The 16686-nt window shown below is 37.2% G+C and overlaps 1 protein-coding gene across 9 annotated transcripts in view; it reads right to left on the bottom strand.

The window, feature by feature from the left end:
- Window positions 1-16686, bottom strand: part of CADPS2 (calcium dependent secretion activator 2) — a 321285-nt gene that overhangs the window by 48804 nt on the left and 255795 nt on the right. For 5 of the 9 annotated variants that reach the window (XM_075491553.1, XM_075491550.1, XM_075491549.1 and 2 more), the window contains 2 exons: window positions 14728-14884; window positions 5575-5716 (listed from right to left, as the gene is read on the bottom strand). In XM_075491553.1, the coding sequence (XP_075347668.1) occupies window positions 5575-5716; window positions 14728-14884 (299 nt within the window). Of the gene's footprint in view, window positions 1-5325; window positions 5446-5574; window positions 5717-14727; window positions 14885-16686 lie in introns of all 9 variants that reach the window. The other 4 variants (XM_075491545.1, XM_075491547.1, XM_075491548.1 and 1 more) reach the window with 1 other exon arrangement.

Raw genomic sequence — 16686 nt, 5'->3', positions numbered from 1 at the left:
GGCAGCAGGAGGAATTCCTGCATTTGAAGAATAATTGCAGAATCATTTTTTTGTGAAGGGACAGGACATGTTCTTGGCTATTGAACAGTTTTTATTTGAACATGTATGGTAAAGCTACTTCAATTTCATGAATGGAATAATATTGCTCTACCAGGAAATTGAACTGGTACTCTTTTTTAAAAAACTGTATTCAATATAGATATCTATATTTTTTAAATTAAGCACAAACTCCCCTGTTTTGCTGGACAAAACTTAAGCTTTCAGCACTAGTTCTTTGTGCAAAAGGTACTATCTAGTTGTCCACTCTTTTTAATCAGGTCCTGGCAGTTTAGGGTTTCCTTCCAAGAGAAGGTTTCCAATGATTAAGAGGCAAATATTATGCTCACCCTAATTTTTTTTTTAACGGCAATTTAACTTTGTATTTGGTCACACTTTGACTGGGAGATTGGACCAGATATATCCAGATGTCCATTTTAATTTAAATTATTTTATGGTTTTATGCCTTGCATCATACTGAACACAGCAAGAAAAGGTTGAAGATATAATGTTTCTCCAAGACGCAGCAGAATATTAAACTTAGGAGCTGTATACAGTCTCCTAAGCAATTCACTTATCCACTGACAGCTGAGTGAGGCAGCTTCCCACTAGGCTTGCCAGCTACCTAAGCAGTAGCAATTAGACAAACAGTCCACTAATAAAGCACACTGGCTGCAAGATCAGCACACGCATGACTCCAGAGTAGACACAGAATATGTCATTTCTTGCCTAGATGTCAAACTCCACAGGGTAGCTTGGGATATGAAAATGTAGGAGAAATTTTAAATATCTAAGGACATTCTCAATCAACCGCAAGATTTAAAATCAGCTGGCTTCTGTTCTTGTAGAATTTACTAAGGGCAATGATGGTGATTTTATAAATTACTGCAATTATCTTTTTTTAAGGTTATTACTGAGTTACTACCCATTAGCGTTTTGTGGGGACTGTTTACAAAACAGGGCACCAACTCTATGTCCTTTGTGAGCCCCCAGCTTGTGAGCTCCAGCTCTACTTCCTTTATGCTGCCTCAAGATGTATATTCAGGGCTCAGAAAGTCAACTGAGAATTTCTTCAACAGAAAAGGATTTTCAGTAGTTACAGAGTCAACGGCGCTTTCCCCATCTCTCTATTTTCCATGAGCAGATGAGGGGGAAGGATGGAGCAGAACTTTGGCATAGCAAGTAACTGCTTGTGTACAGTCCCTCAAAGATATTAGGGACAGAATTACCTCACAGTTCCTCCTACTTAGTTCAAGAGTGAGGCAACCTGAGGATCAAGCAACCAAAACATGTTTCTTGATTCTTCTTTCTTCCTGCATGTTAGGATTTTTGGAAGAAAAGCAATTTGGCCCACAATATACATTCGTCTTCCAGAATGCTCAGTAGGAACTAGCTATATTCAAAAAACCTCCTTATTCTACAGAAAGTAGACCAGCTAAATTTCACTATTCCATCAGTCCTATGGCTATACGTTTAAATACCCATCCTTAAAAACACAAAGCATGGCCTCCTTCCACTTTACTGCAGGCAAGCGCTACTGCAGGAACATATGTGGCACTACAGATGCAATCCCTCAAAACAGCACTGAAAGGTGGCCTCCTGACTTATTCAGCATGCGCGAACACACAGAGACGTCCATCATGGGAGCTCTGACACATTCAGACCAGATCCCTTCATGTCACAACCAGAGCACTGCGACTGCTCCAGCCAGTCCCTCTTGTCACTCATTACAGCTGAGTCATAGCAGGAAGAATACAGCTGACATACATACTTCCTTTGATGTTGCCTGTTCTGGCTGGAAGACAAGACAGGAGCATCCTCCTGCAAGCAAGTATCTTATTCCATGTTTCCCCAGACTTGATTTTTGCTCAACCTGATGTTCTAGGCTGGCACTAGATAGCAACAGACAACCTCAGGTCTGTATCTACAATATTTTTGGTCAGTGAATCTATCTCATGTCTGCACTGAAAATAATAATATATAAATGAAACCATAAACAATTGAAATAACCCACAAATCTAACTTAAAAGCCAGGTCCAAAAGAGGCATAGAAATTAAATTTAAAATATGAAATGGAACAAAAATGCAATTTAAAGTAGTACATTTGAATTAAGGAATAAGTAATGAAAAAAACCCCTCATTATGGCTGATTAGAAGCTTTTACAGAATATTCAAACTTTTTTGCTCTTTCAGGATGTTGTCTTCAGCCTAATGGAACAGTAATTCACAGTGCTCTGCACGTCTAGCCAAGGTGTCCTCTGAGTTGTCCTCTCCTGAGACCAATCAAGAAAAATAGACTACTAGTCATAATACTTTCCCATTTTTGTATCTCCCTTTCCAATGCCCAATAATAAAAGGTTAAGCCAAACCAACTGAAAATGAGGTAATGATCTTCCTAAGTGCTGTTATAAGCAGCATACATTTACTGCTCCAAAACATGTGACCAAGCAAAAAAAAAATTGCAACAGTTAATTAAAAAATACAAACAATCTTCTCTAGTAATGTTTGAAAGAATTTCAGCACCTTTTAAGTGAAAGAGAGGAAGATCTGTTTTCATCAATAAAGCACACAAAGAAATGCCTAACCGTGAATGCCTCTTTGTCTTCAGCAAAAGTTCTTAGGTAGGCATGTAACAGCTCTGTTGAATATGAATGGACTTAAACATGAACATAAGACCATGAACACGAACATTAGTAAAGTTTGGAGAATATGAAATCTTCTCATTGCAGCCAAAATAAACACAGGACTCGGCATTCTCAGTAAACATTTAACTGTAACTCAGCTCACAGACTATTTTCTGTCATTCTTTCTGCCTGTAGATTCTTCATTGTGTAATTCAAATTCCTAATGATCAAACGGCCAAAATCATCACTTTCAAAGAGAAAGAGAGAAGTCCAGCACAACTTAGTGACAAATGTAGTCATCTTCTTGCTAAAGCATCAGCTGTGTGGCTGGGAGGAGGGAGCACAGTGTACTGGGAGAGAAAGACTTGGGGGAGTCAGAGGGGAGAAGGAGCCACCTGCAATGTCTGACCAAGTGGGGTCTGGGTTCCTGAATTTAGGTGCCTCCACTGACTCTATGTACAATACAATATGCCACTCTAGTCCATTTAAGGTGGGTGTTCATCACATCGAAAGGGAAAATCGACAGGAAACACTGGGTTTTGCTTAACAGGTATTGGAGCCTAGGTACTTGGTTACTCCCCACTGGAGAATTTAACTAGAAAAAGGAAGCTTTGTTCTTCCTGAAAAGGATGGGATGGAAGCAGTGCGGGAAATAAAACCCTCCTTCTTTCTTTCATGTAATAGTGAAAGTAAATCACTTCCTCTGCCAGAAGCTGAGATACCGTAACCAGCAGGAAAGAGGAAACTCATTACCTTGGGAGGAGGAATAACTGGCTTGCATTGCCTTCACTTTTATTTTTTGATCCAAATGCAATACATGGCCATTCTGAGAAGTTACTTGGCTCTTCAGTAGGTAGGCTGATTCTTAAAATACTACCTGAATTCCACAGTATTACAAAGGTAACTTAATACTACCTGCAATCTTGAATGTTAATTTATACACATTTCATAAAATACAACTTGAAAGCTCTATGTTTGGGGAAAAAGAACATGAAGAGGTGCCTACAACAGAGCCAGCACCTTGGCAGACCTCTTCTCGAATGCTGTGCAGGGTGGCTGAAAGGGGATGATGGCCTTACAGAGGCCACACTGTGGTGGGGACACTGCTTGTCCCCACTTGAGAAGCAGCAGAGAGACAGCTACTGCTAGCAAGTGCTTACAGCACATGTCAACCTCAGCGTTCAGTGAATGCTTTGAAAACCTCACTGATTAGTTTAGGATGTTATGCATACTTTGCCATACACACCATGAACCTTAATACCAGAAAATGTGCAAGGGGGATCATGCGATGGCTGAATTTCACTATACTCACACATTTTTTGACAATACGGTCTAGGAATTTATTGCTACACCAAAACTTTCATTTAGGAGAGATCTACCACTATAATCCTCCAACCAGAATCCATATTTATTATATATTAATTTTAAATCCAATATTCAAAATACATGAATTTTAATTCGTACAAGTTATTTTTACTGCATGGGGATGCTAGAATACAGACTGTAAGAAGGCCACATCTAAGTTTACAACAACTCTTAACTCTGAAAGCTATTCTTTAAATAAAAAGTAACCCTTGAAAGGATGGGAATAACAGAAAGCAGAAGTAGCAGAAGACCAACTAGTTTGTATTCAAAGCTGAAATGACTTGCATAAGAACATCAGGCGAAACCTAGCATTATTATAGTAAACACAAAAGGTACCAAAGCCAAGGATTAAGAGGAATTCTGTCAACTTTTAGGGGAATTAGCAGCAGAACAACAATCATAATAATAGACAAGTGCCAAAAGTCTGGCAGAGCACAAACTATCAACTCTTGCAGTAATGGATCTGAGTCCTTGTTAGGAGTATTTAACTCTGTCATAAAACTTGAGAAGGCAATACTTGGCTTGAAATCATATTATCAAGCTTTGTGTCTTGAACATATGTTTTTTGAAGTCTTTCACATTCATCCTTTCCTAATACAACTTTAGCTAAAATAAGGTTCTTCTTGAGACTTTCTCTAATGTATATGAACGTGTCCTCACACAGAAATCTGGCCTGTAACTATGGGAATATTCCCCCAGAACAGGGCATGTCTGCTCTTTTTTTTTTTTTTTTTAAGAAAAGAGCACCGAAGTGTTGGGAAGAAATCAAAAAGAAATACATATTTTTTCAAACAGACAAAGAAATGGATGTACTTCTACTCTGGGTACTTATTAACCTTTTACTGTTTCCCTGTAACATGGATATTTAATCTAATGACAGTATTTGCAACCAATGATTTTCAGAACCAGTATCTATATACAACGAGTTAATCAAACCCATGCAAAAACATGATGGGCTGCCTCACTTTACAAAACCACGATCTAAAATCAATTCTCCAAAAGGTTCCCCACTGCTTATTAATTCAGAAGAATCATTAGGTTGTTTAGGGTATTAAACACCATTCATACTATGACAGACCTTGCCAAGTTGATTTTGTAAGTTATCAGGTTTAAGACTGCTACATTTTAATGCACTGGAAAGCGCAACTCACTAACAGTCCATGCTTGGCTCACTCCCAAGAAACAATAATTTCCAAGTAAGAGATCATAAACACCATGCAATCCAAATACAGCTGCACAGAACACTAGCAAGGCCATGCAGAGCTGACATACAGTCAGAAGGTTATTGAAGAATACACACGTGGAGTCATACAAAGAAGTCATCCAGGTTGGTGTAGTAAAGCTAGGTATTTGTGGAAGATTAAGAGGCAAACTTGGAACTTTTGGAAGAGCTACATTAGGAAGACTGTTGGTGATGCTCCTGTGAAGAAATAAACAATGTAGGAATACAATAAAAAATAGAATATTTAGAGGACAATGGGGGAGAACACCTGATTAGACAGAAAGCTATAGGCAGGTGCTTTGTTCAGATCTTGTAGAAAGCACTTACTTGACAGGTTGCCATGACTCTTGTTCAAGACCTCTGTGAATGGACTGCGCAATTGATGATTCCATGAGATCGATGTAGCGGATGACCATGGGAACAAAAATTTCTTGCAAGTGCTTGTGAAACTTTCCATTGCACAAAAACGCTTTAAAAACAAACAAAACACAAATAAAAAATGTCAGGCCTTTCCCTATTTTATTTTGCTATAGGAAAAAGTATCTCTTAAAATGTTTTAGAACACAAAAGCATTTTAAGAACAAGATCCAGCTTGTGTAGGAAATACAGTTCATAAAAGATAAATGAAGTGCTCCATGAGGACACTGCAGTACATTTTAAACTGTCACTGTTACGAAAACTAGGCACATACTGAAGTTCTTGTTGAACCAGAACACTTTTGTATCTTCTTAAAATTAATAATATACTTTGCTGAATCTAAGCCTTAGCAATTTTGTTCAGTACTTAGACACCAAGACAGAACAAAAAACCCAAACCAAACAAACAGTATTTGAATGTCATTCAATTATTTTTATTCTCCTTATGGTAAGAAGAGCAAAGGTTACTGTAAAACATTCCAGCCTCACTAGGCTATGTGCAAAAACATAGAGGTATACAGCATTTCCTCTAGAATGCTTAATGGAAAAAGCCATATGATGTGACATATGAGTGTTTGGGGGAATAAGAACAGTTTACCCATCTGCTCTGCATCCTTGGAGCTGGCAAAGTTCTGAATCACTGCCTATAGCTACCCACGACATTCAATGAGCTCTTGAATAGAAAATAGGTCTTGGTATGCCTATGCATGTCCATACATAAAAATCTCGAAGGCCAGAGCTCACCACCAGAATCCTGGCTTGTCCCATCCTGACATGTGTACAAACCTCACCAAGACCCCCACGAACAGAAGTACCTCCCAGCCAGTCTGTGTTCATGTGAAACTCAGCCCCAGCAGCCACACTTACCTCTCCTCTGCCCTCTCAACTGTCTTGTAAAATTTTAAAGGATGCTAACTCTACACTTCCCTTCTGGAAGTATGTTAATTCTCTGGTGTGATTATCTCCAACTTTACAGCAATTGTAGTTTTATAACTATTTAAAGGAAGTCCTGAAAACTAGTTGCTTAAAGTGCTTAGGAAAGCTGACAATATGTAACACGCCTAGAAGCGTTCTCCTGCTTTTTGAAAGAAATGGAGTTGACTGGTGAGCATACTATAAGCATGAAGCATATTACTCAAGAAAAGTAAAGTAGCTATAAGCAGTAGAAAATTATCTGCTTCACGGATGGGATTTGCTGCATGAAAAACTATACACAATCCAAACGAAGATGCTTAAAACCTGAAAATTAGTTTGCCACCACCACTGCTTGTCCCTGTACTCCCTGAAATGTTCTCTTAGCAAATCCTAACTGTTAGCACACTAATGTCCTGTCCCACCAAGGGAGTATATCAGTTTCATGTTTCAAATGTGTCTGTGTTCACCCATTAATCCAGCACTATTATTAGGACCTATAAGAATATTCCCATGTGTACATGGAAATCATACAGGCAAGCTGAGCCATAGAGACAAATTTGCATGATCTTGGTAGCCCTCCTTTTCTCCCACCCATATTCTTTTGTTTTAAATTCTCTTGTAGCTTTCTCCTGCCACCTATTCCTGCATCCAGGCTTCTTATTTGATTTGGATGGGTACCACAACTGTGATTTGAGGAGGCTTCCTCCTCTTCCTAAGAAGAAAGGGCTGGATCATGGGGCTCAAAACCCTGGAAACCATCTCATACAATTACAATCCCTCTTGTTCCACTAGTGGTAGAACTCCATGTATAACATATAAAAATATTTTGTGTAACTTCCAGAAACTCCTTTGCCTTCCATTCCTGAAATCGTCCACCACAAACTGAACCTGGGAGAGATGGCGACTATGGGGAAAATGTGTCATCAAGTTTCAGTTCCCTATTGCTACTTGTATTTCAAGGAAGTGCCTTTGTTGCTGAATATCTGGACACTAATATTTTTTTTTCTTGAATACAATGATCTGAAAGCAAGAACTATGTTCTTGAAAACATCCTTGTAGAGTAACGGCAAATTATGTATCAATTGCTTTTACCTAAGGAGACAATACCAATGTGATCAGCTCTCTCTGGTTTTGTTCACCTGCCTCTTTCTTGCTAAGAATTTTGAAACTTTCAGTTAATTTCAACCATATTCCACACAGGGGTGGAGAGATCAAATATATGAAGTCTCATGAAAACAGGCAGCTAGGTAGCAGGCAGAGGTTATTAGGGTTTCCACTGAGAAAAAGGCAGCGGCATAGGCTCATCTCTTATTAAACACTTGAGAATCCACCCTTGAGAGCACCTATGAGTCCATTACAAACATGCTCCATTATTTACACTGCTGATAGAACTACTTGTTAACTAGCTAGTTCTGGCATAATTATTCATATATCAGGCACTCATAACAGTGTTATTTTTCCTTATATTTATATATCTTAAAACTGCAGCATCTGTGATCAGCAATAACAACAACAGAGAAGGATGTGGATATTAACACAAAGGTGTGGAAGCTTGCCCACACACCGTGTGTTTCACCGTAAACAGCTGATGAACATTGCCTTTGAGAAACAAAAGGTGGCGGGTATCAAGCTACATATTAGGCTGATTTTTCAAGGCAACTTTGAGCTTAAAAACAACAACAAGAATACAACTTTGTCAATTATGCCAGTTTTGCTGCTTTATAGTGAATCAGTGCAGGACCGGCATTAATCAGGCAATCACAGTTACTTAAAGGGATGAGCTTGTAGTTTACTATGTTCTGAGCATACCGCAGAAATGCTCTGCTACAAGCCCTACTCTGGGAATTACAGTAATAAAGCCTCATGGGCAGGAGGGCGACTCTTGTTATTCTGAAGTCAGAACGAAATTTAAAGAAGTCACAGGCAATAAAAGCTGTTCAACTTAAAAAGCTGAATCATTTTCCTGACATCCTGACAGCAGCCTTTGCAGGGAAGTGAAACTTCCCAAAATGATGCCAAGACTCTTAATCTGACTGCACCTCTACAGAGATCCCTCTGTATGTGAGCACACATGACAGCACTGTCTCGGATCAACAACTCGGTGAGCATTCTGTTTTCCCAGAGCTGAGGACATGGCAGCTCTGATTTACCCATCTGGAGATCTCCATCAAGGATTACTGCAGGGCAGGGAAAGAACTGAGAGTGCAGGGGTAAGTGATATAGCTGAGTATTATCAGCAGAATCATGGCACTCTACCCTATGATTAGAATTTATCTTGCCAAAAGGTACCACCTGTGCATCAAAGCAGATGGGAAACAAAGAGATCCTTGAGGAAATGCCACACTTCAAATCCCTCAACTACCACTTGTCTTCAAAGCTATGTAGCTTAATTCTCTATTGTCTTGTCAATATAGACACCCCACACCCTCTTCATATGAGCCATCTCATATTCACGCAAACAACAACAAAATGAAAGCCTATGCCAGGGCAAACTAATGCATATACAATACTAATGGAAAACAGATTACAGGAACAGAAACAGATCTCCCAATGAAAAATTCTTGAAATACTGAAGTTGAAGATGAAAGTTATTCAACTTTTACATATTAGGTAGCTGAAATATTAAAATATGACAAGAAAAGACAAGAGATGAAAAGTACAGTCTAATAACACAGCACTGGAATGAGGTTTCTCCTCTAATAGCAGGAAAAGAATCTACCGTGCTTGTGTACATCAAAAGCTGTGGGGCTTGCTTTGCTTATACTTATATAGGCAAAGTTTAGGAGTTATCCTGGAGTCAGCATGTTAAGCTGTCCTCAAGAGCTTCTGCAGAATCAAAAGAAAGGGAGAATGACACAGGTTAACCCGAGTCTCTTTTCCACTGACAAAATTAGCACTTTGGCAGACAGTCTATAATTATCCTGCTCTCCATAGGATTCTTGGGAAGGCACTACTTGGATTTCCTGGCATATTTTTAAATCCAAAATAAAACCAGTAAATTTCAAGAAGGAAATTTCCTTGGGCCTCCATATTCTATTCGTAGCAGTTGAAAATAATCCAATAATCTGGAAAAAAGCGCTTCTATTTCCATTAATTTCCTGTTTATATCACATTCTGCCTCCACAGAGCATTTATTAATCAGTTACTCAAATTGTGGTGAAAATTGCAAGTGTCTCAGCTTATATACAAATTATTGTATATTTTTACATACAAGACATACTTTAAAAGTGAATTTTAGAAATGCACTATACGCAAGCAAGCTGAAAATTTATTTAAGAAGTAAAAATTTCCCTCCCTGTCAGAACTTTGGCAATGAAACTGCAAAGAACTTCATCTTTACAAGACAGACTGACACAAAGAGCTTATTGCACAATTTTCTTGTGCCTAAAATGCCCATTCAGTCAAAAAGGTTATTGGATATTCTCGTAAGCAATTATGCAGCTTGAGTTAGCTGTCAGTATCGGTAACCAAAACACGTAGCTCTAAACTGAAGGCAGTTATTATTTCAAAGCAGCTCCTAATAGGAGCAAAAATCGTATGTCCCTGATCTAAGAAAAGATTCCCACTACAATTAGTAAGAAGTGTAAGGTTTGATGAAAGGTATCTTTATGTGTGGCTATAAACTTTGCCCTGATTCCTTTAAATCTGAATTGTTTTCTATCTCCACCCTGTAGTTTAAGATGGGGGCTATGATGTTATAAATAAATTCTAGTACAAAAGTGGTACACAGGCTGTAACAAAGCAGGAAGGTGATGCTGTCTTTGGTGGTGTTTGCTGCTCCGCTACTACCAGCAACAGCAATACTGGAAAAACCATATCAGAGAATTCCTGTTTGAAATCAATAGCCATGATAATGGCAATGGCTTTCAAGAGGCTAACACTCAACATGCTGGGTTTTCTAAATAAGCTTCATCAGACTGTCTACAGGTGTACCATGGCTCAGTTAGAGCAGGTGCACGGACATTTCACTAAGTAATACTTGATGGAAAATTAAGATTATGAGTTAACTTTATAATACTCCTAGTTTTGACTGATTTGTGCCAATGTAGTAATGCAATAATGCTGAGCAACAGCACAGTACCTAGTGTGAGCAAGTGACACTTGGAAAGAAAACTTGGCAAGGAAAGGAGCAGAATATTGAATATCAATTGAAAAACCTCTAAAATAAGCCAAATATATGGACACTTCAAGTAACTAGGCACATGCCACTAAAAGATATCTCTGACACAGTCTTAAATGAAGAGGAATTAATACAGATCTGTCTTGAGGCACTAAAAAACTGATTAATCTGAATAATTAAGCAACTACAGAAAGTAAATTGGCCTCTAGAGCAGGCCCCTTCATAACATAATTTATAGGCTCTGTGGACAAAAAGTAATGTCATCATTACAGAAAATAAGATACAATCCTGGGACAACCAATTCTGGAAAAAATAATTTCGCTATCATAGAGAGATATTTGGTACTGTTATCTCTGTAAAATCTGCAAAGCTCTACACAGTCAGGCATAATTGTATATGAACAATAGAAACTTTGGAGATCATTAAAATGTAGACTATAAAAGGAGCTACAATATTTTTTTCCAACCTTTACATTTTGAAAAATTGCAACAAATTTAGCTATAATCTATTACTCATCTCCACAGTAAATGTCATTTTTAAAATCACTTTTTGTTATTTGTTAGCTCTTGTCAGAAAGGCTGAAATATTTTCTAGGATAGAAAGGTCATACTCCTCTATCCATTTTTTTTAAGTAGTTCTTCAGTTAGACTTAACAGGAAAGCAATCACTGGTGAACTCACTGATGAACTCTTAATTGTTATGGAGTAAGGTCAGAAAAAAATGGAGAAGCTTAAAGTGACTCAAAATGGAGTCCTTCATAATACAAATGTGAAGCTTCAGTCAGAACGCCCTCTTCCTCCCCCCTTTTTCTTCATGAAAAGTTATACGCTGTATTGGAAAATGCTTTTTTTTCTCATTGTTAAATGAATATTGGCTTTGAAGTATTCGACTTGAATCTTGTACAATGTTTTGTACGCGATGTAAAATAACACATTTGATATTATTTGAATAGCAAAGACTATGCATTTTCATTCTCTCATAGTCTTTCTAATATTATAGTTTAGTGACATAGTTATAAAAATAGTATTACATGTAAGTTTTCTTTAATGTTGTAAATGTTAGATTGTTTCTTTATTGTTAGGATTTCGCTCATGTCAGGTTTACGTGAAAACTGACTCCTGCATCAAAGACTTAGAGCTCATTTAAAGCTCTTGAGATAGAATAACACGCAGGTGTCAGTCCTCCAAATTTCACTGAAGATTAACCTAATATGCAATATGGTGACCTAACAGTTCTTCATTTGAAAGAAATCTGAAAAGTAATCTCTGATATAGCCAGAGAGTGAGAATAACCCAGTGGGATTTCCACCTCTTCATTTCCTAATGAGTTTTTTGATAATGAGAGGTGACTTTGCCAGTCACTGTGGGCTCTATTATGGCTAATTTACTCCACTTCACTCTCCTTGTTAATTATTAACACTAGCCTTTTTATCCTCATGAGACCACATTCCAGTTTTTTCCTTTTTAGATTTTTTTTCTAAATCTATCTTTACGAAGGTGAGAGTTTTCAGGAAAAGGTTTTCACTTAGGGTAAAGCCAGAATTATTTATTTCATTTTGGAAGACTGTAAATTTGATTATATAAGCATGGTGAGCTCTTTCTAATGGCTTTAATGCACTTGCAAGGTGAAAAGGCTGTTAATTAAAGAATAAGCACTGAGGTATGTTCCACTTGGGAATCAGTCCTTGGTAGAATGGTCACTTGCCACTTGCTAACATATCCACCGATTAAAAGGTGACTAATTTCCACGGTTGCTTTCCAATAGTTCTGGGAAAAAAAAGTGTATAATTTTCCAGATGGCTTTCACTTGCCAGAAACTGTCATTTACTATATCTATTACCATTAGGGAATTACTGAAATTGGTATACAGGTGTGACATTTCATACAGCAGTCGTTTCGTCTCCTTCAGTTAAGGTTTTACAATCTTTCTAATAATTGCTTTGACATGAAAGTTGTCATAAAATGTCTTTCCTTTTCTTAACATAAAATGTTGTAAGCATTTAGCATTATTATCCATTTAATCTTTTAAGGAAGGAAAAATCAGTAGCCTACCAGCAACCTCTTTGCATGTGAGGACAACCCTTGTTTCTATCACTTCTCTCAGGTTGGAACCAAAGCGCAAAGGAACACAAATGACACAATAACATAGTTAAAACTGATGCCAGAAATCCTTCTTGTGAGACTACGGTAAAATACTTCCACAACTTTCAGAAACCAAATAATGTTTTAAGTGCACATAACACCAAAACTAGAGATGTGCTTCCAAAACTGAAAATGTAAGATGGTAGGAAAGACACCTGAATACAGGCTTCAGATTTTTAATCCGGATTTTAGATGATCAGACACCCACTTCAAGTAATGCAGAACCCACTTTGCAGGAGTCTAACTCTTATGAGATCTGCCCCAAGATCAAACAATTCCTACACCCTTCTGAGCAGCCTTCTAAATCAAGCTTAAATTACCACCAGCATGGCAATTTTAATACGTTTCTGTAGTTGCACTTTGTCCAACAAGGGATCCAGACGAAACATTCACGAATATCTTAAAAATAAACTAAAGGAAACACAAACAGATACATTTTCTTTCACTAGGATAACATGTGAAAAAAGAAATCATCAGGAATATCGCATTTCATGTATTGTTAAATGTCAGGGTATGGAAACATAGTTCACAAAAAGAGACCGCTAAGACTGGCTGTTAACGTTCTTCCGCTCTGTCCTAGACCACATCCAACGTGGTGCAGTAACAGTGACTTTCAACAATGCTGTTCAAGATTCAGCTTCAGTTTAGTGGCCCTGTCCATTTGCCCCTTTCCTTCCATGAAGTTTGTAATCCATCATGTTACAGTGAATTGTACATTTGCTAGTTGCTCCATTTCATGATATGGTGCTGTGGCCAACAGGTACTATACTGAGACAACCTATATATTTCAATAAACACTTGGCAGCTAAGGTTAACAATAATACAGTGATAAATAATATAGGTTGCAATATGTGTAACCTTGGAGAAAAGCTCTTGAATGCTATTTTCCATTCTTTCAAGCAGTTTCCATACACGGAGCTAAAATTCTTAAAAGCTATTGAACTTCCACAGAAATGAAATGAATTTTCCAGGAAGAGTTAAAAATTAGTTTCTTGTATTTGTAGTAAAAAAATCAAATTTTGGAATAACTTGAATCATTGAATAAAAATAGCATTTGTATCTCCAAAATAATTTAAAAAAACAGTGGGTCATTTTCTCATTTTCTAAAAATAGAATATGAGTAAACATATAAAATATAGCACAAATATATTTTTTTCTTTATGATGCCTTAAAATGTTAGGAGAAATTACTTGTCTGCAAAATAAGGTGCAATTCAATGTTTTTAAAATAGCACCTAATCAATTTTTTTTTGTTATTTCCTTAATTCCATTATTAAAATCCCTTTCACCCAAAACTGGCCTAGGAGATCACTTAACTATTATTAAAAAAAAAAAAGAAAATTAGCTCTTCAAAGATGAATAAAAGCAAGATAACACAGCTATTTCAAATTTTGTTCTCCAACTCAAATAATGATACAACAATACACCGAGTGCAACTAACACTCTGACTTATTTTATGTATCTCACCCTGTTCACGCTAAGCCTACAATATCTTTATAGACATAACTAGTCTGAAAGTAGTTTACATGAAGACTTAGAAGGAAGTATTAACTACAATTTTATTTAAGCAGTACAGATTAAACATGAAATACTAAATAAATATTATGCTGCTTGTACATCATTGATTTAAAACTGAGCAATCTGGGATACTGAATGGTTAAAGGATCACCAGAATAAGGTGAAATGGTGACTGAATAAGGTGACTGAAATGGCACAAGGATAGAGAGAAACTGTTCAGCTTCCAAGAAATGGAGCACCAGGGTATATATCATAAACATGGGCACTGCCGCTTTTAATCTGAGAATCATATTAGTTAGAAATACATTTCCAAGGTGTGGGCACACTGAAAAATCTTATGCACACAATAAGTAAAAAACTTAAGATCTTACTGTCGTTTCTGAGGGCATTATTCAGCAGCTGGAAAAGTGGGAAGCTGTCCCAGGAGTCCTGCGGCTGTGCCTCGAGTGCCGAATCCATATCAACAGAATAGAGAGACAAAAACTTCTCTGCATGCTCAGCCAATAATTCTGGCCACCAAGCGAATGCCTGCAAACATAACAAAATCCAATTACTAAACACGAGTCATAAAGCAAAGAGATGTGTTGTATCTATGGCAAAATACATTTGGATATGTCACTTCATGTCCTGTCTCATCTGGGGAGGATGAACAGGCCAAGTGAAAAATGTGAAAATATTTTATAAAACCTTGCATCAAAAATGTAAGAAATCAAATAGATTATGCTAGGAAAGATGATATAATCAGAACAAAAATGTAACACAAAAAAATCAAAAAAGGAGTATAAATCCCTGCAACTCTTTTTGCCTGAGAGCAAAGAAAAGAATGAAGGCCTCAGCCTTGAAAAAATACTGTATATGCTTCTTTTTGCTTTCATTCAATTCTAAGGCTGTAAGTAATCAGATTAACTTATTTTTCAAATAAATTCTTGTGAATACATTTTGCACTCATTTGTTAATCAGAAGGGATGGTTTTCGTGTGAAATTTTGTTCCTTGAAGCCTAAGGGTTTTTTTAATAGATACAGAGCGCTTTTTAATACCTATTTTTGCCTTAAAGATGTCAGCTTCTCCTGAGGAAGGCATCCAGTTTTCCTTCCACAAATGCTATAAATACATCTTTAGAAATTCACTAATGTTATTCACTAATATTAATTTTCAATAACTTAACAACATGTTGGAACACATAGTTTTCTTTGGTAAAAATTTAGATTCTTAGGTAATCTTAGCTTAAAAGAAGAGATCTGTGAAAAATAGCGTGTCAGCAAGTAAAGGCAGCTCTACATTATAGAATACTTCACATATAACTCTTGTACCTTTTCACTGTCACTTAAATCTAGGCTTTGACAGGTCAGTATTGAAGCTGAGTATTGGATCAGAGGGAGCTCTGTGATCCTGGAGTTAAAGATGAAGGTGAAGTGAGCTTATGAAATAGGATGGATATGACATACTGCTGAGAGTGTTTTGCTCAGAGTTCAGGAAAATACCTGACAGTGAGAAATACCTACACATACTAGGTAAGAAAATGTCTTTGCTTTCAAACTTATGCCCCCCATTTTGAATATCTTGTTTTGAATATTTTTTAGTTACCAGCAAGGGATATATGTAGCTTGATCTATACAAGTGCTGAGCTCCCACAACGTCAAATAAAGAAGTTAGAAATCCTCACTTGCATTTCTGAAATGCAGGCCCTAGGTAATGTCGAATTATGTACTCAGGCATCAAATAAAAGACAACTTCTGAAAAGTGGTCTACAATATGTTTTTGCATCCTGGACTTTCTGATGACTGCCTGTAATTCTTTTTGACATGGGGCAAATGGAGAAAAGATGAATTGGCAAGAGGTTTTAAAGAAATGCTGAGCATCCTCGCTATTACTGAAAAGTACTTTGTGTGTTGCAGTGTCAGGATTGAAGGATGCTGACTGGCACCGTAGTGAAAAGGACAGATGAGGCTTCAAAAATTTTGGCAAGAGTTTGAAATGGAGTCTTCTTCCTCAACCTGGAAGAAGTTTCTCACTAGTAAACCCTGTTTAAATGGGAACTCATTAAAGGAACAGACTCCTTACCCTAGAAAATAAATAAATGCAAAGAAATACAGAAAGAAGAAAAGAAATGCATACAGGCATTGGCAGGTGTCCCTTTTAGGCAAGCAAAACTCTTTTCAGAAAATATTGCCAAAACCAAAACAAACAAAGCAAAACCAAAACCAGAAAACCAGCACATTTTCTTTCCATCTTCTTCCCCTTAGCAAATGACACTTTGAACCCAGACAGAAATTCTTCTGACCCTCTCAAGAACTACCCATCATCGCTTAGGCAGCAAGGAAGAAGAATA

Source organism: Mycteria americana, chromosome 1 (assembly GCF_035582795.1).
Source record: "Mycteria americana isolate JAX WOST 10 ecotype Jacksonville Zoo and Gardens chromosome 1, USCA_MyAme_1.0, whole genome shotgun sequence".
NCBI lineage: Eukaryota > Metazoa > Chordata > Aves > Ciconiiformes > Ciconiidae > Mycteria > Mycteria americana.
Note: the sequence above shows the minus strand (reverse complement) of the source record. Positions and strands in the feature narration are given on the sequence as shown.